Genomic DNA, 25025 nt, shown 5'->3' with positions numbered 1-25025 from the left:
CTCATTATTTATTACATTTCTTACCCACCCATGAGGACAGGCAAGAAATCCAGTAAATAATAAGATTAAAAGCTGCTGTTTCCTTATAGGGCTCAGCCTGCTCTGCCACACCTGAAGACATCAGAATCTGAAACAAGTAATTTACCCGACTAATATTATGAACAAGGTATGGAACTATAACAGGTAGATAGACAGCTCTAACAAGGCTCCACTGTGAAAAACTATTCAAATTGTGCTTTCATGTCCACATCATACATTTAAAGCACTTATCCTGCCCCCCAGGCATGGAATCCTGGGAACTCTAGTTTGTTAAGAATGCTGGGAATTGTAGTTCTTCAAGGGGAACTGCTTGCAGGTTTCCCACGGACATCTGGTTGGCCACTGTGAAAATAGAACACTAAACTCATTGGCCTGATCCAGAAGGCTCTTCTTAGTTTTTTTTGTTCAAGTATTTTAGTTTAACTGGGACATAGGTCAGAAGTGAATTAAGCCTACAGAAATAGTTTAAAGGGAGGCACGATAAGCGTGTAAATATTTAAACAGTTGCTTTCCAGATGAAATGTTTTGCGCTGTTGCCACGAAGAATAGGGTAAGAGGTTTTTATTATAGGAAAGTATGTTTATGTTAGACATTAGGGAAACTTTTAAATCCTATTTTATCCTTAGACAATGGAATAAATAGCACAGGGACATTGTAGCATTTTATTCATGGGAAGGTTTTCCCAGAAAGGTCAGCTGGATACATATTCCAGTATTGGTGTGGTAAATATTTTTTCAGGGCAAGGGATTGGATCTGACGATGCTTAAGATTAACTTCCTGTGTATGTTGAGAAAAATAGCCAGTTGGTAGGAAGGGGCCTCTTTGGTGGAAGAGGGACCGAAGTCTCCAGCCTGAGATCAAAACAATGGACCTGGCACTAGTATAAAACAGTTGTCACACTGGCACTAAAGGAGCTTCTCTAGTTGTTGAAACAGTGCAAAGCTGTTGTAAATTGCTATGATTGAAATACGTTCATCAAACTGAACAACTGTGTATGTACTCACTGATTTTGCATAACTTATCCTGTTAATCATGGAAAGAGACAAATGTCTGCATATACAGTGGTACCTCGACTTACGAATTTAATCCGTTCCGAATGCACATCCGTGCCGAAAAATTTGTAAGTCGAAAAAAGCGATTTTCCCACAGGAATGCATTGGAAACGAAAAATTCGTAAAAAATTCGTAAGTCAAGTAAACTGCATCTAAAATTCATAAGTCGAGTAAACCCCATCTAAAACCACCAATGGATGTCCATTCGTAAGTCAAAAAATTCGTATGTCGAGTAATTCGTAAGTCAAGGTACCACTGTATACAATAACTCTGTCAAGTAGCCATCAGGAATCATGCTTGGCAACTGTTGGTTTTTAAGATTTTGTGAAGCATTGACTACATATTTTCAAGATACACCCTCAAGGACTACAATTTTGGAATTTAAGGGAAAGTGGAGGGACACTGAGACTCTCAAGGTGCTTTTCTGTACCAATTCCTAAATGCTCTGTTCATCTAGCAGATTATAGACAACCTTTGTTATCACTTGGAAAAGGAGAAGTTATTTGTTCAATGTTATGTCAAAAAGCCCAGATTATTGAAACTGTACCCTTAAGAAGGCCTGGATATCAGCAGAACAGTCAGCCAAATCATGAGACGCCAATGCTATTGATTAAACAACTTTATTCAAAAATGTGTATCAGATATTACAAGAATAAGCTCTGCTTTGGAGATAACATTTCTCCAATTATTTGTCTACAAGACATACTTTGTCAAACAATATGATCAGAATAACTATGGAAAAGATATGCAATGCAGAATAGTCACTCGGGAAACAGTAAATGTACAGAAGGAGTAGACTTAAAAGCATGCTGCATAATTTTATAAGCAAATAACTATATAAAGGTATTTAATATGTTTTATCTACATTATCTGAAGTACTAATCTGAAAATTGTCAACAACAAAAAACAGTCACTACCATTCTTATAACATTAATACTTGACTGCCTACGATACCTATGAGGTAAAAACAATACAATAGAATTAAATTTCTGCAAAGCCCTGAGAAATACTTTTCTCAATTCAAAAACAGAGAGACAAATTCAGCATATGAACATATATATGATCTTCCCAAGGGTTCATGTAGTCCAGCAACCTATTTCTAACCATCGTCAGACATAAGCCTCTGGGAAGGTCATATGCAGGGCATGAAGCAATGATACCCACATCCCTGTTTCTTTCCAGGCAACTGACATTCTGAAGATGAAGTTTCCACCTCCTAACCACTGGGCATGCTGTCTGCAAAGGCTGATGGGACATTTTTATTGAGCTATCCATCACAATGCCAAGACTTACTTAGAATTTATTCTGAGGTCAGTTAGTTTAGATCCCATCAGCGTACATGTGAAATGGGATCTTTTTGCCCAAGTGTAAATCATTTGACAATTACACTGAATCTCATATGTCATTTTCTTGCCCGTTTAGAGCTCTTTATTCAAACTAATTGGGTGTCATTTGCAAACTCAGTTACTAATATACTCAAGAACATGCTTAATCCTTTATCTGAAAAGCACAGATGAAGAACCAATTTTAACCTCTCTATAAATGCTTCTTATTAAGTTAGAAACTCTGAAATTACTCTGAAATAAGAAGTGGAAAATATATAATGGTGTGAAAATCAAATGTTATTCCAATTAAATGTAAAGAGAATAACTTAAAAATGTAAAATAAAAAAACCAGGCCAAAATGTTATTTTCTTATTTTAGTTTTTATAACCTGTTGCTGGAAAACTGGAGATGATAAATGTTCCCTACATAAATTAGTCTGCAAGGTGACTCCACAGGTCCCTCAACAAAAACATACCTATAAAAGCCATTAAATGCTTATAAAAACTTTACTGAATTCTACATAGAATTCTCAAAATTAAAAAATGGTTTTGTCCTGTATCAAACTGCAACCAACTATTACAAATCACAAAGCATCCTATACATGGTACTGCATAAAATAAATCACGTATGATATAAATGTTTACTTGCAAAATGTTATGTTAGTATTCTTAAAAAGCTTATGTTTCATGTAATGAACAACTGCTCTAGAGTGTTTAAGTTTCTTTTTGAGAAGTAACAACTATTCTTGGCCTGGTATTTGTTACACTACTGTTGTAAAGTCAGTTAAATGGACCAGCTCAGACTGATCCAAACTACCTGGGTATGAAACATTCCCATCTGGTTCAAAAGTGTTGCCATTAACCCACTATATAATAGTAAACAAGATATTTTTGTTTCATAGAAACAACTAACATTTGCCTCCACTGGACAAATGGTCTATTTACAGTAACATCGGCTGCCTAACTGACAGCGAGCATAGGTCATCGTTCACTCATGGAGCTTAATAGACTGGTGATCTCTGCTGAGTCGTTTTTCCTTTCAAGACCCGTCTAATCTGGAGAATGAAAGAGAAGCAACGGGTTATCAATGTTCACCAATTCTGACATTACGAAAAAATACACTACAGTTCCAAATACATCTACTAATACCTAACTCTCATTGAACGTGAGACTTAACTTCCAAGGAAACATGCCTAGTACCAGGTTGACAGTTACACATCAACTGAAATTAACAAAGCTATCTATACAACTAGGTTTCCAGATAAATTCTGATAGTATGAAAGCCAGGTTTCATCACCACAGCAGTACAGTCAGTCAAGTCAACAGGATTACGATAGTTTAGCTGTTTACTGACCTGCCCATGACGCAGTTTCTAAGAAACGTACAGGGCATCAAACTCCTTGAAAGGATTATTAAGGTAAATAATCAACCCAAGCTCAAAAGACTGATGTTTACATCAGTAGCTTTACAGACTGGAATAGCTCAGTCAGTAGGGCATGAGCCTCTTAATCTAAAGGTCATGGGTTCGAGCTCCACATTGGACAAAAGATTCCTGCACTACAGGGGGTTGGACTAGATTGCCCTCATACTCCCTTCCAACTATACAATTCTATGATTCTATGTGCATAATTATGTTGATACCACACAAATTTTTATTTTTAGTTGCTCAACATCTTGATTTTTGCAGTCCGCTAAATTTACCCATGCTCTGTAACTTGAAAGAAAAAAATGTTCACTTTCGAAAGTTGCATACAGTCATACCTCGGGTTGCGAACGTGATCCGTGCGGGAGGTACGTTTGCAAGCTGCAGCGTTTGCAAGCCACAGCACCGCGTCTGTGCACCTGCATCACATGATTCAGCGCTTCTGCGCATGACGTCATTTTGCACTTCTGCGCATGCGCCGAAACCTGGAAGTAACCCATTCCGGTACTTCCGGGTTCAGTGCGGTCCACAACCCAAAAACGTGCAACCCACAGCATTCACAACCCAAGGTGTGACTGTATTTGGCATTTAGGGAAATAAGCAACAGAACTCAATAATTAGAAAGAACCGAACATTACATTCAAGCAAGCATTCTTCTAAAATAAGCAGAAATTACTATCTAGCAAATCGAAATTCTTTCTAGTAGCACCTTAGAGACAACTGAGTTTGTCCTGGTTTGAGCTTTCGTGTGCATGCACAACAAAAGCTCATACAGGAAAAAAACTCAGTGGTCTCTAAGGTGCTACTTAGAAAGAATTTTCGATTTTGTTTTGACTATGCAGACCACATAGGCTACCACCGTAATGTTACTATCTAGGAATAGGGGAGGAATTCAGCTCAGTTTGGATTTTAATGTGAACCCACCTCATTTGCAGTGTGCAAATTGAAACACAGTTGCCCTTTGAAATTAGTGAAAAAATTATATAAAAATATATTATACCAGGAAAGGTTCATTGCACAAATGTTCATATTAGGAGAAATTTGTACTAAAATGGTGGTGAGGTTTGATGCGGATTTTTTTTTCTTTTTTAAGGCAAACAGATATGGAAATGTGAAGGCTGAATTTAAGACTGAAAAAAAAAGAGAGAAACTGAAAGATGCCAAAACTGACAGAGCTGTCCATCCTGATTACCACCCACTACACTTCAAAAGAGCTCCAGCTAGCTGGATCTCTTACCTCAACTCCTACAGGGCCATCAGGTACGAGGTGAACCGGCTGCTCATTTTCCAAGTTCCTGGCACTTGGATCAGCTCCCTTCCGCATCAACAAGCGAACTGCATCCAGCTGACTCACCCGATGCTGCAAGCTGGCAGCTACATGGAGCGCGGTATTGCCATTATACGCCTGGATGAGGTATGAAAGAAAGACCATTATTCTTTAAAAAAATGTATATGCAGGGTGCTTTGTTCCTTCAAGCAGCTACATGCTGAATGAGACATAGTGCTTTATGCTAATCTCTACTGCTGGCTCAACAGTAACGTACCTTGGCATTGATAAAAGAAAGGCAAGTAGGCAGCTCCAAAAACAAACGAAGGAGTTCCACATTTGCTTCTTCCGCTGCTAAGTGAAGGGCAGAACGGCCACTTTTACGATCCTGTCCAAGGGGATGGGGAGAAACCCGGTTAATTTTGCACAATAAGCACTGAACCACTTACAAAATGCAAAAAAAAATAAAAAAAAATACATGAAAACATGAACTGCTCTACATAGTTTCTTTTATTTGTCCCCACAATTTCAGAGGTCGCCACTAATATTTCCATTTTACAGACAGAAGATGAATCTAGGGGACAACAGGGGCACCTAATGATTCAAGACGGGGGTGGGATTTGAAGTTTGGAACCTTTATCTCCTCTTGTCCAAGTCTAACAGTGGTATCTATTGGGACACAATGACTCTAGAATAATTAAGACCAAGTAATTCAAGCTTCGACTCCCAAGAGAACCTAGCTTTCAGTCTACTGCTTGATTTATCAGTGTTTGCACAACCCAGCAAGAGTCACCCATGATGAAATCCCAATTAAATTAATGAGACGTAAACCAATTCAAGCATGTTTACTCAGAAATAAGCCCCAGTGATTCAATGTGGTTTACTTCCAAGTATGCTTAGAACTGCAGCCTCAGTTCAATGTTAGTTCCATTAAATTTAATGGAATGTATACCCCTAGCCTACACACGTCTACTGACAAGGGCTGGTAATAGTCCAAAACATCTGGAGGCTGAGGAAGACTGTCTGAAGCTGCTGCAGATCAACTGTTAAATGTGACACAGAAACAGGCGCTAAAAAATAGTATGTGACTCAACTCACTGACACAAATCTGGACTTGTTATCATGATTTTCTTGCTGTACTTACTCTGGCTTCAACAGAGGCCCGCATCTCAATGAGGAATTTGATGGTGTCTGCCAACCTCTTGCCTTTCAACCTTAATTCCTGGACCTCAGGAGTGTGAGGTGACTGCTGGCTCTCTATGTCATGTACCACAGCATTATGGGCCACCACTGCACAGTGCAATGCTGTCAAACCTAAAAATGAAACACAAGAAGTGAGCAATTTAAAAAAAAACAACAACACTGTTTTGAATGACTCCCTTCTCCAATGACTGACTCAGAAACTTTAGTCAACCCAAATACTAGTAAGCCAGGTTTCAACTGCTGTTTGTTTGTCTTTCTGTCTGTCTGTTTGTTTGCAATGCAAACCCTTAACGGATTTTTAACCTGTTTCCAACATCGCTTTAGAGAAAGAACTACGGTAAAGTTGCTTGGCAACTGGAAGATGTAAAATTAAGTATTTTTGAAAGCCTTTCCACGTGTAGATACCCTTAACAAAAATATAGTTCAGTTTTACCAGATACTGCTGTCCCAAATAAGAAAAGAATAAAAGATATCCACAGGTTTCAATGGGTAGTTATGATTTTTGATTTGTCTCCTGACAGTGGCACACCAACTTTTGGACTTAAGTTACATTGGGCAGTCATCCTGCTACCATCATGTCCAGCTGCCTTGCATTCCCAACTCTCTGATGCAGCAGGCTCTGATTTGTATATTGATGAACTGGAGAGCATCAAGTGTAGGATCAAATATGAACAAGTATTTCACAAGCTTAAAGTATTTAGTAGAGGCCCTGACCGCCTTCCCCTGCTCCAAATGTTGCTTTGCATTTTTCTATTTTGAAATGGATGTCAATAATAAGATATTCCTGTAAAATATTCCATACGAAATCCAAGGGCCTAAGAAGCAGCAACACCAAATTCAGCATGTTTTTATTAGGCTTTTTGCCTAACACAACACAGAAAAGGGAACTCTTGGCTACTCACCATCATAATTTGTTGCCTCCCAGTCTACATATTGGTTGCTTACAATGGCTCCTTTCTCAATTGCCTGTAGGTGTGAAATTAGAGCATACGTTAACCCTGTACAACTACGCACAATGGTAACTGAAACCTCCACATATTATTTTAGATTTTTTAGATTGTTTTAACCACTATTATTCACTCAGTAAATGTACTGAGATGGCGTTCCACAGTCATGCAGAATATTAGAACTAAGGCTCACAGATATTTTTTTTTTATTATAAAAAATCAGTCTTTTTGTAAACTGCTTTTTGTAAACGGAATTAGTTATAGTGAAGCCTAAGTCTTTCTTAGCATTCTGCAGAAACAGCTTCCTCCAATTAAATTTATTTAATGCTCTTTCTCTGCTCAACTTCCTTACTTTTGGGGTGTGGACAGAACTGTGCTACAGGATCCAAATAGTATTACCATGCACAGTCACTTCTAGGGGTACAAACTACCTTTCCGTGTTCAGCTATACTCCTCCTACCGTATTGTGGGGAGAACAGGATGTGGTGAGAATTTAGCTGCCGTGTGAGTTGGGGAGTGGCATGTTCCACAGGACATAACATGTAATGGAATACTAGCTCCTTAGCAGTCATTTACAAGATTCCAAAGTATTAGTACCGTGTTTCTCCTAAAATAAGACACCGTCTTATACATTTTTTTGGTCAAAAAAACACAGTATGGCTTATTTTCAGGGGATGTCTTATTTTAACCGTGTCGCATCGGTACGCTGCATAGCCACGCCTCTCCAGGCTGTTTTAATGGGAGGTACCACATCACTATGGCTTATTTTCGGGGTATGGCTTATTTTTGGGGAACGGCTTATATTTCACAAATGCATAGAAATCCTGCTATGGCTTATTTTATGGCTATGTCTTATTTTAGGAGAAACAGGGTATTCGTATAACCCCCAAGTTCTAGAGGCACCAAAGGAAAGGCATATATATTTTTTGGATTTTTACTGTACATGCTACATGTCAGGAGAAAGGGAGATAGTTGGAAGATTCAGCTCTGGCCGCTTACCTGAAGGACTTGTGCATGCCCCTTTTCAGCACACACATGCAAAGGCGTCCTACCCCAGCAATCTGTTGTATTCACTTGCGCCCCAAGGCTAACCAAGTCCTGTACAATGAGGTGCTGGTTTGCAGCCACAGCCACCTGCAGGGCACTCTATAAGAATGAAAAACAAGATGTTCACCAAAATCCTACCAGAAAATAGCAATCAGTATAATCAAATATTCCCAATAAGCTACAACCATTTCAGAGTGCGGCTTGCCCAATGAACCACCATTATAAGGCCACCATTATAAATCAGCCTGCATGTTAACCTTTGAAGTTAATATTAACAGGCGTTCAAAGGTGTTTTGCATTAAGTCTTGGAAGTGTGCAGTGGGAGCCAGTTACACTGAGAGTCTCACCTGGCCATTGTGTTCTTTAATATCCAGCATGTGTAGGGCTACCATCTTTCTTGCCAACACATAGGAAACTGCTCGGCGCCCCTGGGCAACTGCAATGTGGAGAAACCTGTGGGGAATAAATACTGCGTTTGTTTCCTTTTTAATATTGAAAAAGCACGTGTTTAAGGTGTTATGAAAATCCCTTCCCTTAAAAATATCCTAAACCCCAAATAACTTATGGAACTTGCAGACTGCAAGGGATACCATATATCATTACACTGTTGAATGCACACCTCCATTTAATCACATTTTGAAGGGCAGCCATAGAAGTCTGTGTGACATATTATTTTTAATGCACAATAGAGTAATTGACAATTAATGAGAAAGGTGTCTTATTGCTAGCATATCATCTCCATTTCAGTACTGGTTAACAACATGAACAATACTCACGTGTCACCATCAGCGTCTTTGGCAAGAATTTGATCTTGAGAGATATTGGCCAGTTTGCTTTCCTCCTGTTCCACTTGCCACTGGAAGAACGATTTGCCCAGCTGTGCTGTGTTCCTGGCAATACCCTGATGTTGCACAGACATATTTGAAGTAGCCAATGATAAGCCATGTTCTTCAAGAGCACCACAGAAATTACTGGGTAGCTGACTGAAATTCTGAGGGTGGCTGCTGACATCAGTTTGCTGAGGAAGTGGTTGAGGGAGGGGGGCAGAGATGTCCGACCCTTCTGAATCACTTAAGAGAGAAGCAAAGCTTTGAGTAGGACAGTACTGCAGTTCTTGGCTTTCAAAAACGTGCTGATAGTCAGAGGACTGGCTGCTAGTGGAGTGAGGTCTGCAATCCATAAGGGGATTGTAATGCTGAGACAAGTTCTGGGTCTGTGTGGAAGAAAACTGATAATTCTGGGGTAGCTCCATCATCTGTGAGGGGCTGCTTGCTTGAAATGCTTGGTACCTTTGAGGAGGTGATAAAGCTTGTGCTCCAACCATCTCTTGATACTGTTCCCCTGGAGAGTTAGGATTAGTCATGGTGTGAAGCCAGCTCACTTGCACTGTGTTCAAAGAAACTGGGCAGGATTCATTCTTAATATTCATAATGTTCTGCAGCATATCACAGCTGCTGTCTTGTTTGGGGTCATTCATATGGGCGTCCTCCATGTTGCTATCCATTGATGTTGGTGTCTGTGGAGGTGTCTGTAAAATAAGGGCATGCAGATTTTGAATGATTCTGCGCAGGTGAGAAATGTGTTTCAGTGTGAGCAATGACTATAAAAATACATACCAGGAGGTGAGGTTGGAAAGGAGTTGTTCTTTTATAACAGGATACATCTGAAAATGAGTCATGAGCTTTTCTTTTTCGACCATTAGTTAAAATGTTCTTCAACTCTAATGAAAAAAAGGAAAAAAATGGCAAGTTTCAGTTTGTACCCTGCTTTTCAATGATGCTTTTCTAAATACTAACACATCTAAAGTACTTAAAGGATATAAGTAAAAACACGGTACCTGTGTATGGGTCATAATTTGGTAATCCTCCTTGTACCTGATTTTTTAAATTAAAAAAATGGAATTATTTATAATATAGTGAAAACATTCTCTCCAAGTCTTAAGGCAGCTCTAATGAGGAACCATGCTAACTTTTTTATAATGTTATATTAATTATTAAGTTCTAAAATCACATTAAAATGTTCTGAAAAATTAGTACACTCTAGATATTTTCAGGAACGTTTTGAGAAGAAACCCATCAGATTCAGACTGCAATCCTTTACAACTTTACCTGGAAGTAAGACCCATGGAACTCAATGAGCTTTACTTCTGAGCAGATATGCATAGGAAGGACTGTACTGTCCTAAAATTCCATTATTAGTTACAGCTTTTACAATGTATTCTGCTTCATCCGAACAAAGCCAAGCAAACTCACTAGGAGTTTCAACCTGCTATGTTATCTACTACTCCAGTATGGTACAGGATAATTTTAACAAAACAAAATGTGGTGGGATAATAGCTTTTACAGTTAATCTTCCAAGCATTTCAACATTTTACTCATAAATGTGAAGAGTAGCTGACTGAAAAATTTGCATGTGTGCAGGTAATTTCTGAAAACATTGTTATTCATACTGATCTCTGATTCTTACTTTGTTTGGAAAGCATTACCTCTGTGAACGAGCCAGTAATATCACAAAAGTATATGCATTTTCAGAATCTTAAATATTTCCAGGTGATGTTGTTTTGTCGTTATAGCTTAATCATACAGTTATATAATTGCAAGACAATTCAAGGAATGTATGAATAAGTTTGTAGAACTTGAAACAAAATTTTTAAAAATTCCTTCCAGTAGCACCTTAGAGACCAACTAAGTTTGTTATTAGTATGAGCTTTTGTGTGCATGCACACTTCTTCAGATACGAAGAACTTGCTAATTCTAAAATCTGTAGCACCTGCACATACATGCTTAAACTGGGAAACAGAACTGTTGTATCAAGAGGACCCTAAATAATGAAATTTTTATATTGCTGTTTTCTAAAGCTTTCCCCCCTATATATCAATAATGAATTTACTGTGCAACTGCTGGCCCTTATGTAGCTAAAACAGCACAAGCCACAACAACAACAACAACAACAACAACAACAACAACAACAACAACAACTGGAAGCATTTATATGCTTTCTGCCAAGGCTGATTCACAATTTTAAAGGACTGAAACAAATTATATAAAATGTAAAGTTTAACCATGCAGAAGGGGGAGGGGTAAAGTTCTCAGGGAAAACACAGAATCGCTGGTTATGAAAATAAGAATTGCCATTTTAGATCAGACCAAAGCTCTACCTAGCAGAACGTTTGCTCACCAACAGACTATACATCTGCAGAAAGTGCTAGTTTTATGATTCCAGCATCTGCCATACTTCTTTGAAATTATGAACATTCCATTTTTAGCTATCAAATCTCATATTCACTGACAAATCAAGGCACAACAAATTTCCTTTTTTCAAAGGCAGGCAAGCTAGCTGCCATTACCCTACCTAACAGGAATGCCCTGTATACAGTTGTATGCTACTGATATTTTAAAATATGAGAGACTGTGCCATTTATGATTCTGAATAAAATTATTTTAAAAGAAAAGTAATGTTCCGCACCTTTAACTCATCTGCACCATGGTCTGAGGACATCTGCTTGCTGTTTCTGAGGTGCAACAACAGCTCTTTCACCGAGTTTTTCACACGAACACCTTGAAAAGGTCCTCTTTGTTGCTTTCCTCCCCCCATACGTTGCTCAACTGTTGAGACACAAACAATGAGAAATAAAATAAAAACACTGATAACAATTAAACATAATATTGAGTTTTTTGAGAGAAGGTGGATTTGTTCATAATTTTAGCCAAGAAACATAGCTAATCCTAAATTAATTACACAAAACCTTAAAGGTATGCACACTTTGTTGTCACAAACACAAGAAACTTCTCTCCCCCCCCCCCAAATTTGAAAGGAAGGTTAGAAGCGGGGAGACACCAGTCCCCATATAAAGGATATGTTAGCATTAACATGGCTTTACGTGAATGAATTTTCAGAATTACTTGCGCCTGTCACCTCCATAATGAAACCGCTTGTCCAAGAAAATGTGCAACCAAAGAGTTGAACTGCAAATATTACATTCATTCTCTTATGTCATCATTCCTTTTAACATAGTCTACTTTGAAGGTGAAAAAACAGAAGTGAAAAAAGGAAACAACGTAATACTATCCAAGAGAGAAGTTGTGACTTCATTTTAAAAAGTACAAACCCTTCCAAGTTTATATATAGAAGTACTGCATTTAAATAATCTGAAAAGCCAATTGCTGGAGAACTGGAATTTCTGTCTAGGAAAAAAAAAACCACCCCAATTTATGGGCAAATGATTTCCTCTTTACAGGTATGCCTAGTTAAGTTAAAGCAATTAATTGTTCCTCATTAAATTGCCTTATATTGTATCCTTCAAGACAGAATTTGTGTCTACTTGAGAAAATATTGTTAAAGCTATCAAAACAAAACAAAACATTTCAATTAATAAACTACTTCAGATTAATATTTGTAGAAAGTACAAACCAATGCAAAATAAAAAAATATAGTACGACAATAGTTTTCTTATGGAAAAAGATTGAACTGGCTAGAGAAATAAAATCATCACACTATTTTAATATTATGAAGGTACACACAACAGATATTGTTATGCTACCGTTTAATATAATTTCTGAATGAAAGAAAATTTGTGGAAGCAACTTCAGCACTAAAAACACCATGAAAATATATATAAAGTCAACTGAGGTTCTTAATTGTGTACCATTCCAACTGCAGCAGATGCATAAGAAATAAAAGCAATTTCAGCTATAAGAAGCACTATTTGGAAATAAAAAATATTGCATTGTTTAAATAAATTGTGCCTCTCTGTCTATTTATATTTGGTATAGATAGCTTTGTCCTTGTTCACGCCACACAACATGTTGCACAAAAAATAAAAGTGAAATCTTTCTACATAATGAATTGTGTTGGCAAATCAATACAAAACTTTCAACTTTCATGAAGTGATATAGGATTCAAAAGCCTGAATGTGAGTCATTTCAGAAAAGTTGCCAGACTTAGCCATTTTCTTTTCCAGTTAAATTGGGGCAACCACACTAATCTATTTTATCTTCCAGTACCTGCAATTTTAATTGATCTTTATTTGCAAATCACAGTAATGTGCTTATCAAATTATTTGATTTCTCCCTCAGTAATACAGCAAATATTATTGAGATTTAAACAACCATAACGAAAAGTCAATACAAGCCAGAATTTTGCAAATTTGCACTTCCTATACGCGCACACACACATGATAAATAATTGACAGAATATTCTAACTCACTGGAAATGCTCAATAGGATAAACTCCCCTCAGACCCACATTAATTGGCATGGCTGTAGTATCCTGCTTACATGCTGCTTTCTACCTAAAAGCTTAAGGACATTTCATACCTCAAAATGCTGGTGAATTGCAAACTAACTGATATAAGACGCCTTAACTACAATTTTTCAGTTTCTTCACGAAATGGATACAAACTGCTGGCACTTCAGCAGCCTGCCATATTGTGCACTTGGGGAAAAGAGGGAAAGATTGCTTCTTGAGGCGGCTTTTACAACTGCATCGCTCAGATATTGCAAACGGGTTGATGGCAACAAGTTTCTTTCATTTATTGAATATTCCATGCAAAGGGTGAATCTAGACCAATTTGGGGGGAAGGATTGCATTTTGATGCCCATGACGTGTGGGCACAGAACTCAAGAATGAGTGGGACTGATCTCACAATAAGCACCCAAAGCAACTTCCGCAACCTTCATAAAACCTTTTCACCAACAGAGCAGCACTGGGGTGTGTGCAGGTGCGAAACTCAAGGTGACTTTAGAGTCTATGTTTACCACACTAAAAATCCATAGACGTTTTCATTATGGAGCCGAGAACACATTCAATGCATTTGACTGGTTTACAGTAATGGTCACTTCCCACGTTATGCTTGGGCATACTGAAATACATGTGTGTATTTTACCTTTTCAGCCACTGAAGTGCTTTCTCTTTGAGAGTGTGTGTGTCCGTGCGCACACTCATGTGCAAAGTGCTCCCCTTGCCTACCAATAACAAGCAACTCTGCACTAACTCGCAAATCGGAACGAGGCACTTTGAGCTGCACGGCTGCATATGTTGCACCAACATACAAACAGGAACCCTTGCAGTTCGGAAGGGCTAATTAGTGCCTAACCAAAGAAGCCATCCTTTTCAACAACGCTGAAAGTAAAGCTACACGGTGGCAGACAAAGGAACTCAGAAACTAGCCCCCTGAAGGAGACTATGATCCTGGGTTTCCAGACAGGTGTGCATTGCAGGATCCGAACTCAGAATCATAGAACTGTTGGAAGGCCCCCGAGGGTCATCAAGTCCAACTCCCTGCAGTGCTGGAAACTCAACGCTTTGGAACATCTATACGGTTTTGAGGGTGGAATGGTATTATTTGTTTTTGTAAGAGTCTTTGTTTTATTGGGACCTGGTGAGATATGCATGCATATGCATACGTATACACACAAACTCTCTCTCGCGCGCGCGCGCGCTCTCTCGCCTGTCATTAATCCGGGTTCACCCTTTCCAAGAAAAAATTGTCAACCTTTAAAAGAACATGCTGTTGCCAGAGTCCCGTGGGTGGTACCTGAACGACCCTTCTGGGATTTTAAGTGCCGCCGGGACTCCCCCGCTGCCGTCTTGCACTGACAGCAGCAGCCCCCTTATTCTCTGCTTGCCCAAAACCTATCCAGCCAACCGAAGTGCCGCGGCGCGTGAGCGCTCTCTCAACGCCCAGAGTGGCTTGCCAAGGCGCAAAGGAGACTGTATACACCACACAAAAAAGAAAGGAAAAGCGGCGGAATACTAAACGCGACGGGCCGGCGACACCACCCTCTGAACGGCCCCCTCGCCTCAACTGCAGGAAGACCGCTTCGTAGAAATCCCTCCGCCCCGAGGTTTGTTTTTTGGGGCTGCGCGCGCGACGGATGTATGAAATCTGTATACCTTCCTCGGCTGAGCGCGCGCCGCGCCGGGAACAGCGCCTCGTGCCGAAGTCGCCGCCGCCGCCGCCGCTACTATGGCCCGAGTCGGACCCCGGGGACCCCGGCGAGGAGTGCGTGGGCGAGCAGCTCCCCTCGCTGGAGTGGGGAGAAGCTCCGTAAAAAAAGGCCAGGTTAAAAGGGCTGCTCATGGAGCCGTCGCCGCCGCCGTCCGGCAGCTCGTCGCGGCTGCTGTCCACGATCATGATGGCTGGTGTCGCGAGGAAGAGGCAGGCGGCTGCTTGGGCTCAGCCGGTGCGCTGACGGGGACGGGAAAGGGCTCGGGAGGCGGAGGCGGATGCAATGGTTCTTATAGCGCCTCCACGCCCTGGCGACGAGGCGGGGGGGAGGAGGCGGGGCGGGGCGCGGCTGCGTCTCTGCAAGCGGCACTTCCAGTAAGTAGGTCGCCGGCCTCTGTCAACAGCCCTCCCGGCTCTCTCGTGACTCGCCGCCTGACTGCATGGCAGGAGGGGTGGGCTCAGGAGTTGTCTCCAGCAACCCGAAGGAGCCTCGCCCGCCGTGGCGCGCCATTGGGCACCTGGCGGCGGCTGCAGCGGGAGCATCGAAAGTGAACGATTTGGAGAATTTACCCGGCGCTCAGAGAGGTGGCCCGCCGCCGCGTCCTGTTCATCGTAACCGTGTCCGGCTGAGGAGATGGGCCACGGGGGAAGACCTCGGCAGCTAGGGTGGTCACTCTTCACATATACCCTGTGTGTGACCAGGCGGCTAGGCAGACGCAACTCTGTCCGATGAAGTTGGTGGTGATACCTGGGTCCCAGTTGCTCCAGTTAACATTTTCCTAAACTGAAAAAGGCGACCAAGAGATATGACCGAGGTGTATAAAAATTAAGCGTGGCTGCTTCTCCCTCTAGATCAATGCTAACATTTGGGAGTGTTCTTATGAAGCTGAACAGTGGGAAATTTAGGACAAAGAATGTACTTCTCTAGTCGGATTATGGAATTTATTTCAGCAAGATGGATGGCAGTAAGATTAGCCATCCCATTTGCATTGGTATGGTCTGAGCTGGGAATTAATCTGTCTTCATAGAAGGCGGGACTACTCCCACTTGTCTGCAATTCCTACCTGCATTTATCACATATAATAAAGTGCAAGTGTCTCTGCATCCAGTCCCTGTGTCCGTGGGATTGCGCTACTGTGCATGTGCCCCACGGACAGCCGTTGGGACTTGGAACGCAGAGACTTTGGGCGCCGCGTGCCGCTCAGTGACCCCGAGAACAACTACGGCGCCTACCAGGTGGGAGCAAGGGAGCGCAGGGGCCCCGGGATCTCCGAGGGATCGAGCAGAAACCCCCAGGCGGCTCTTTCCTGGGGGCGGCCCAGCCATGAAGCATGGCGGGCGAGGCAGAGAGGGAGCCGGCGGGCGGAACAGAAAGGCCGCGCGGTGAGGGAGCCGGGGGGGGACCCATGGAGGGAGGGAGCGCGGCTGGACGGAAGACCGGAAGGTAGCCGAGGGAGCACGGGCGGAAGCGAAGCGGCGGAGGAGAGAGAGCGACGGAAGAGATGCCGGAAGGAATGTTCTAACGCCTGTTAATTTAACGGGTTTAAAGCACTAGTTGTTAATAATACTGTAATAATAAATTAGCACTATTAACCCGAGCAAGCCCATTCAGATGAAACTCCACCGCAGATCTCACTCTCATCCCTTATCACCCTGTTACCAAATATATTATGGCATAAACCAGGCTTCTCCAACTTGGTGGCCTCCAGGTATTGTTGGCCTACAACTCCCATCAATCCCAACCAGCAAGGCCAAAGGTCATGGGTGATGTGAGTTGAAGTCCAGGAATGTCTTGAGGGCCACAGGCTCCCCATCCCTGACATGCCATATGTAAAAGGGTACAGGATTGCCCCTTTAGCGAAGGTAACAAAGCCTTCACCACTACAAGCTTCAAAACGCTATACCTTATAAAAAAATCTTGTAACACCTATTAAGCTAATAAATTGAGACATGATATACATGATCTACCTAATGAGGGTTATAAATGTTCCAAACTGATACAATAGAAATTGCCAAAAGTACACCAAAATTTAAAATGCTGAAAATCAATACATTATCCCGTTTATACGGGCATGTATTTTCCTAAATTTTGTAAAACTGGATACATATATTATTCAAGGTTGTTGAGGAAGGCACATTTTCATTGGTTTGCTAAAGTTTTGGGCAGCATTTTAAAGGTTACCAAGGTCTTCCTGCTTCACAGCTGCAAAATATTTATTTTAGCAACTAAAATAAAACTGTGTTCATGCAGTTTAAATTTTGAAGCAAGTATTTTGCCACTGCATGAATGTTTGCGGAAGGGACAACCTAGTGGATACTGTGAGCAACACCTTTTCCATATGGGGAATATAGTGTCTGAGACCATCAAATATTCCTTGCATTGTCCTGGTCCTCTTCTCTCCTTATGAAGCATCTGAGCATTACTATATTATTACATGAATCCTTCTGTGAGCTGGCCCATGTATGTTTGTTGTTTCCATCAGTGGCTGACAGACAGGTCCCTCTTCTAGCACTTTTAATCATCGTTATGCTGGCTCACCACAGTTTTTTAAAGAAATGTTATATTTTCCATTACAACGATAATAAACTGACAGCTTTAAGAAACACTGGAGTACTAGTATTCTTACCGCATTACCCAATTTCCTCTCTGATTTCGCACTTCCATTGCAAGATGTTAAAACATTGCCAAATCTACAGCTGTATGTCTCCCCATGCAACCAAAAGCAGGATTGATGCTGGAGTACTTTATGTACTTTATGAAAAGCATCCAAGAATCTCTGAATTTGTCCTTCACTCTAGGTCCTCTGCTAAAACTGTGGTGTTCCATAAGTTTCTCGAGTAACAGGAGCTGCGAGACCTTGGGAAACCAATCCTTATACGTACTGATATTTCTGCCCAAGCAACAACCAATACGAATACAATAAGATCTTTATGTGCTTGTTCCCGTTTGGGGTTTCTGAAAACAACAGCAGAGCTTGTGTTATATCCTGAACCTGTGAAGAGAAGCTAAACACTGACACCCAGAATCTCTGAATCCAGTGAAGGTTTTTGTATGGCACTACAGTAAGACTGTAGACTGTACATGCTGGCCACATGACCCAGAAGCTGTCCATGGACAAACGTCGGCTCCCTCGGCCTATAGAGCGAGATGAGTGCCGCAGCTCCAGAGTTGTCCGCGACTGGACCTAATGGTCAGGGGTACCTTTACCTTTTTGCAGTAAGACTAAATGGCACGAGAGTTCAAGTTTTTTTATTTGGAAGAGGGGGAAATATCACCCCGTTCTGGATTTGGGCTTAAAAGACCAAGGAAAAGTGTGGGTGCATGGGGGGGGGGGTAAGATTGTAAGGAAGCAATATTTGTGGGGTTTCGCAACATGATTGCTGATCCTAGGCTGTTGTTGCAGCATAGGTGGTCTTCTGGAAACCGGAGAAAGAGCAAGACTGGAATCATCTTACTCCACTGTGGGGATTTTTAAACATGGTGTTTCTGAATAAGTGATTCCACTTTGTGCATTCTGATGTGCTGCTGTCATCGAAAGGCCTTTAGTAGCCTTTCCAGGAACAAAAATTATTTAACATTCCTTCAGAAGGTCTACACAAGCCAATATTTCTTTTATTTGTGCACTGCTCTCTCAGACTCCTACAACTGAGAATTTATTTGAAGGGAATGAAGAGGCAAAATAGTCCCTCCTCCAGGAGAGCCTAAAGTGATCACCTAATTAATATATCCTACAGTCACATGCAGAAACCCCTTCAAAATGTACAACTGTTCATCTGGACAGAAAAGATGTAAATGAAGTCTTAAAAAATTGAGAAGGAGTGAATATCCTGAAATGAATACCTACAGAAATTCTGTGTGGCATGGACATCTTCAGCAGAACTACAAGTAGTACTCAGATACCACTGAAGTGCTACCAAATGAAGACCAGTGTATCACAAAAACAGGCTCTTCCTCCCTGCAGTCCTAAATACCTCCAACTTAAACCCACCAGTATGCTCAGCATTTACTTCACAATTCAAATCTTTTGAGGCCAAACTTTTGTTGTTGAGCTTTTTTGCAGGGAGGATAAGCCAAAATTGTTGAGCTTTTAGGGGGGACCATCAGCCAAAGTTGTTGAGTTGTTTTTTTGGGGGGGAGATAGGGGTCTTGCGATCGACCAGGGACACCCCGCGATCGACCGGTAGTTTGTGAGATACTCTGGATAAAAAGCAATACTGTAGTAGTAGTGGTATCAGTATCAGTAGTAGTAGTATCAGTTGAAATTACACATAGTATCTGTTCACATAGCTTACTGTGTCAAATAGATTGCTCTTTTTCTGGTTTCCTTTTATTCCATGAATTCATAAACTTGAAACACAAAATGGAGGAGGGGTTTTAAAAAGTGAAAGTGTTTTCCAAGTGTGAGGAAACTAAACAGTCATTCTCTAAACGTTTTAATCTGCATCATGATTTGTCAGTTAATTGCACAACTCTTTGAGCTTTGAAACTGATGGCACTAAACTGAGAATCTCCCCCCCCCCTTCCACACACACACATACCAAAACTTTAGGTACTGTATCGTCATTGACATTCCAGATCTATGGGCCTCTATATGAAAAAAAATTTCAAACTAAAATGACAGCTTTCTGAAGGAAATCCTCCAGCTGTCCCATTTTGACAAGGAACACCAGCTTAATTAAATAGTACTGGTGATTTGGTCATGAAGAGACACAGACAGCATAGTCCAGCCAAAGAAAGGAATTTTAAAGTTCCGTGATTTCCAAGGTAGAGTTAAAAGAACTTTTAAATCTCATTAACTTTGAGGTATATATAAATGTGGATAATAGAATACAGTGTGTTGGTAATTTGATCTGTCAGTGCAAGCTTGCCAGACAGAATGACCGTTCCCCACATTAAATGGGGAGCAGCTTTTGCCAGGTTGCCAGGGGGATTGGCCAGGTAAGTGGAGGGATCAACCAGCCTACATAACAGAAGGCGTAGCTTACCTGGGAAACGGCAATCGGGCTCCAGAGCTTCTCCCACCCTCCACTCCCTCAATTAACTCTTAATTTTGCAGGTTGACCTCTTCTCCACAGGTACACAGGCACTGCTATGTCAAGGCCGCTGTGGAAGGGCCAGAAAATAATTTCCCTGCATTGGCAGGTTTCACCTTTCCCGTAGCAAAACGTCACAACTTTGGCGGTTTCAGGCCTTGGGCGAGATCCTTTAGTCATATTCCTAAATGGGCAGTGACCCCACGTCCCCAGTGCGGCGGCGATACCAGGGTTCCCCATTAAAGGGGTCTAGGGGGGAGGCATTGACCATACGCCGAGAGGTTGTCAGTGCCCTCCCCCACCAGTGGCGGCGAACGGGGGGGGGGGGCAGGCCCTCTGCTTGAACATATGTTCTCCAGAGCCAGCCCAATCCCCACACATTCTGGATAACCCCGAAGTTTCCCAGATCCCCGGCTGGGCGCTGGGAAGGATAAACACCCCATGCCTGAGCCAAGGTCTCCCTACATCTGAATCTTAATAAAATTGTAGCCAATTTTAATCCCATAGCACATTGTCTTCTGCTCAGGGGTCACCTGGGGTTTGGGGGACTCCACCTGTCCACGCAACAATCTCCCCTCTGTCCCATTGCATGATGTTCTGACACTGCACAGTGGATGGGGGGGCGGGGTCTGACTTCCCCACCACTCCCAGAAATAGCACACAGCACTTGCCTGGAGGAAAGGCAGAGAGGTTTAAAGCTCTCTTCTTGCCAGGTCCACTTTGGGTTTTCAGCTTCCTCCTACCTCTGATCAGCTCCTTATAGAAGGTGGGCTGGCTAGCCACAGGGCAGCTCCAAGTGTCATTTTGGCTGTACAATGGTGCCTTGGTTCTCAAACACCTTGGTACTCAAACAACTTGGAACCCAAACACTGCAAACCCGGAAGTAAGCGTTCCGGTTTGCAAACTTTTTTCGGAAGTCGTGCTCCATTTTGAGTGCTACGTTTTCGATTTGAGTACCACACTTCCGTTTGGAGCGTTACACTGATAATTTGAGTGTTACGCTTCCGATTTGAGTGCCACACTTCCGTTTGGAGTGTTACGCTGAGGTGAGGTCTGTCTGTTTTTGCTATTTATTTTGTGGTTTTGTTTTTGCGGCTCTTTTGTGACTGTGTAGAACCCAGTTCAGCAATTGACTGATTATGTGACTGCAGTACATTGTTCATTGCTTTCATTTTATGGATCAATGGTCTCGTTAAATAGTCAAATTCACGTTAAACTGGTGTTTTAGGGGTTGTTTTTAAAGGTAATCCATTTTGCATTACTTTCTATGGGAAAGCGCACCTTGGTTTTGGAACAGACTTCCAGAACAGATTAAGTTTTAGAACCAAGGTACCAGAGTGACTGCCCAGAGTACATGATTGTTGCTTATACGCATAACTGTTGCAACCAAACCCTCACGTAAAATGTGATTAATCTCTACTTAGAAACAGGGTAACATCAGAGGAATGGGAGGATAGAGATCTACTCCCAAGACAAAAGTGCACATCTGTGGATACAAGCCAAGTGATTCTATCAGTATCATAATTCCAACCTTACACTCCCCCCCCCCTTTCATTTTGATGTTTTAGTTTAGTAACCTTAACACCCCTTGGGAATGGATGAACCAATACTCTTTTTTCCAATTTAAGGAGATGAGAAGCTAGGTTGTTCCCCCTGCCACCTGCTCCTTGGACAAAACCCATTTCCTCTTCAACAGTTGGGCCTAGTGAACATAGAATCATAGAGTTGGAAGAGACCACAAGGGCCATCCAGTCCATTACATTGTTTCCAAAGCACTTCTGAATTTGCTTTTTTAATCAGGTTCTTAACATGATGTGAGATGAGTGGGAGGGATTACAGGGCTGGGCAATTCAGAGTAGGTGACTCAACCTTAGATTGAAAAGGTGGAGACCCATCTCCAAGTGGTTTGCCAAAATAATATGGCCCTACAGTGTTTCATCAGATCTCTAATAGGATTGTTTTATCTGATTATTTTACCAGAAATCTCAGCTACCATCTAAATTTTAAAGCTCTCCGGGATTTTTTCCTGTCTTTCTCCTAATGCCACCACTAGCACCAAATAAATTGTTACGTACTGGATTCTCAAATACTGGCTTTATTTCATTGTGGATGGCACATAAGCAAATATATTCCTACTGTGTGTGAATGCTTGTGTGGTTAAATACAAAAAAAAATAGTTATGGATACCATCATAAACTGGAATTTTGCTGCTTTTCCCATCCCTGTGTAACATGTAGTTGTTCCCACTGAGTCATGCAGAGGAATGGAAATGTAGTAGTTAGAAGCATGAGCTGGAAGTCCCCAGTTGAAATCACAGCATGTACTCATTCATTGGTGTCTAGCCAAAGTTCAGTTTCCCAGCCTCAACACTTCATTCTGCCATCAAGGTGTATGGGTGGTGCTGTGGTCTAAACCACTGAGCCTCTTGGGCTTGCCGATCAGAAGGTTGGCAGTTCAAATCTGGGGTGAGCTCCCGTTGCTCTGTCCCAGCTCCTGCCAACCTAGCAGTTCGAAAGCACACCCAGCGCAAGTAGAACTGCCAACCTTCTGATCGGCAAACCCAAGAGGCTCAGTGGTTTAGACCACAGCACCATTGATACAAGCAGATATCCACAAAAACTGTTAAGAAAAGAAATCATCTGTACAAGAGAAAGTGAAACTTAAAATCACTATAGCTGTGCCTGTCAAGTTAACTATTCATTTCTTGTATTACAAAATAACTTTAAAAAGTGCCAATTAAACTTTTTTTTTTGACCAGCAACATTTTATAGATTCTCTAAGGCCAGTAGAAAATTACCAGAGCGGAAAAACTTGGCATTAATGGATCACCATACATAACGCAGCAAGGAATCAAAGGTGACAGTTGTTTGTGGAAATCATTAATGATTAATCAAGGCCATAACTTAAAAGGACATTTGCCTGCAAAGTTCAAGTCTTACTGAAATGGGAACATCACAAAAATGACCATGTTTGCAATACACATTTGCCCAACAAAAAAATGGTACCTTTTCAATTTCGTGAGCAGAACAGCATAGGAGGTTCCCATGATCACCATTGTACACTTCAGTGCTCGGCCAGGTGTGAAGGAGAGCACAGAAGACAAAGAGAGCTTGAGACAGTTGAGCAGGTGATGCTGTTCATGCTTAACCATTGCTTGATATGTAAATGGAGAAGGGGCCAGTAAATGTGAAACACCAGTGCTGTGTGGCCCCTAGGGTTTAGGTTCTTAGAAAAGTGTCCATGCAGAAGCAGCTGAGCAGCCTCATCAGATGTGTTTTTATTTAAAATATTTTTAATCCTGTCTCTCCTGAAAAAGACTTCAAGGCAGCAAACGATCCATTAAAGCAATAAAAGGCAACAAATACTAATTTTGAAAAATACAGTCGTACCTCGGAAGTCGAATGGAATCCGTTCCGGAAGTCCATTTGACTTCCAAAACATTTAGGAACCAAGGCGCAGCTTCTGATAGGCTGCAGGAAGCTCCTGCACCCAATTGGAAACCATGGAAACTGCGAGCATTTCTAATACAGAAATCTTTATACTACAGCAAAAGAGGGAGCAAGGCAGGCAATCTTGGGGAGGGTGTTCCTGAAAAGGCTCTCTCCTTTGCTGGGTATCTTAATAAACAGGCGGGCTCACAAGAAAGAAGGCAGCCCTCAGCTCTTCCGATACTGTGGTCCCAAATTGTCAAGAGCTTTAAAGGGCATCACTAGCTCTCTGAATTGTGACTGTAAATAGATCGGAAGCCAGCACAATTGTTTTAACAAGGGAGTCACAAGCTTCCTGCAGGCATTTCTACTTAATGGACACATTCTGGACCAATTGAGGTTTCCAAGCACCTTTCAAAGACACCCCCATGCACAGCACAGTACATTCGTCCAGACAGGATGTAATTAAAGCATATGTCATCATATCCAAATCTGCAGTTTTCAGGAATGGGTGTAACTGGCACATGCGGCTAATTTGGGCAAAGATGCCATTAGCTGAACAGCCAAGGATAATGTTCATTCCAGAAAACTACAAACTTGTGTTTCCATGGGGACTGTTTACAGCTCAGATGTCAACAGGATTTTCTCTCTGTGCCTGCTGCAGAAGGAATGTCGAGAGCAGAACTGCCCTTTCATAGACCTTGACCTCGTCAGCAGAAATAGATTCTTCACACTGCTCAAACAGATAGGATGCCCAGCTAACTGAAGATGGTTTGCACTTCCATCCAAGGAGCAATGGGGGGGGGGTTCTCTTCAACCTGGCATGTCTCCATGCCAAGACAAAAGTGTGGCAGGTTCTAATTTGCAATATGTTGTTTGTGGATGACACAGCCTTGACAGTGCACTCAAAGGAAGCTCTACAAAGATTCATCAACTGCAGGGAGTTTGGCCTCACCATTAGCCTGACAAAGACCAGCATCTTGGGTCAAGGATGTTGCCAGCACTCTACGCATCAGCATTGATGACCACACACTTGAAGTAGTAGATGATTTTCTCTACCTGGGCTCCACCATAACCAGCATCCTTTCCATTGGCTCTAAGCTAGACAAGCATATTGGTAAGGAAGCGACAGCAATGTCTCGTCTCTACAAAAGAGTATGGGAGAACGGTGCTAACAGTACCAAAATGAAGGTCTACCAGGCTTCCGTGTTGAGCATGCTGCTTTATGAAAGTGAGTCAGGGGCAATTTACACCTGCCAGGAACAACACCTCCATGCCTTCCGTATGTGCTGCATCAAGACAGTCTCAAAGA

At 41.7% G+C, this 25025-nt stretch overlaps 1 protein-coding gene across 2 annotated transcripts in view; it reads right to left on the bottom strand.

The window, feature by feature from the left end:
• Positions 1-1692: 1692 nt before the first annotated feature.
• Positions 1693-25025, bottom strand: part of NFKBIZ (NFKB inhibitor zeta) — a 37956-nt gene continuing 14623 nt past the window's right edge. Inside the window, exons 1-12 of one of the 2 annotated variants that reach the window (XM_033146669.1) lie at positions 15197-15491; positions 11768-11907; positions 10140-10176; positions 9919-10022; positions 9079-9830; positions 8650-8755; positions 8255-8401; positions 7211-7274; positions 6250-6419; positions 5383-5493; positions 5076-5243; positions 1693-3470 (exon numbers count right to left, since the gene is read on the bottom strand). In XM_033146669.1, the coding sequence (XP_033002560.1) occupies positions 3417-3470; positions 5076-5243; positions 5383-5493; positions 6250-6419; positions 7211-7274; positions 8255-8401; positions 8650-8755; positions 9079-9830; positions 9919-10022; positions 10140-10176; positions 11768-11907; positions 15197-15437 (2094 nt within the window). In that variant the 5' untranslated portion in view covers positions 15438-15491 and the 3' untranslated portion in view covers positions 1693-3416. Of the gene's footprint in view, positions 3471-5075; positions 5244-5382; positions 5494-6249; positions 6420-7210; positions 7275-8254; positions 8402-8649; positions 8756-9078; positions 9831-9918; positions 10023-10139; positions 10177-11767; positions 11908-15196; positions 15492-25025 lie in introns of those variants that run through there. The other variant, XM_033146670.1, reaches the window with a different exon arrangement.

The sequence above is a fragment of the Lacerta agilis genome, chromosome 4, assembly GCF_009819535.1.
Source record: "Lacerta agilis isolate rLacAgi1 chromosome 4, rLacAgi1.pri, whole genome shotgun sequence".
Taxonomy (NCBI): domain Eukaryota; kingdom Metazoa; phylum Chordata; class Lepidosauria; order Squamata; family Lacertidae; genus Lacerta; species Lacerta agilis.
Note: the sequence above shows the minus strand (reverse complement) of the source record. Positions and strands in the feature narration are given on the sequence as shown.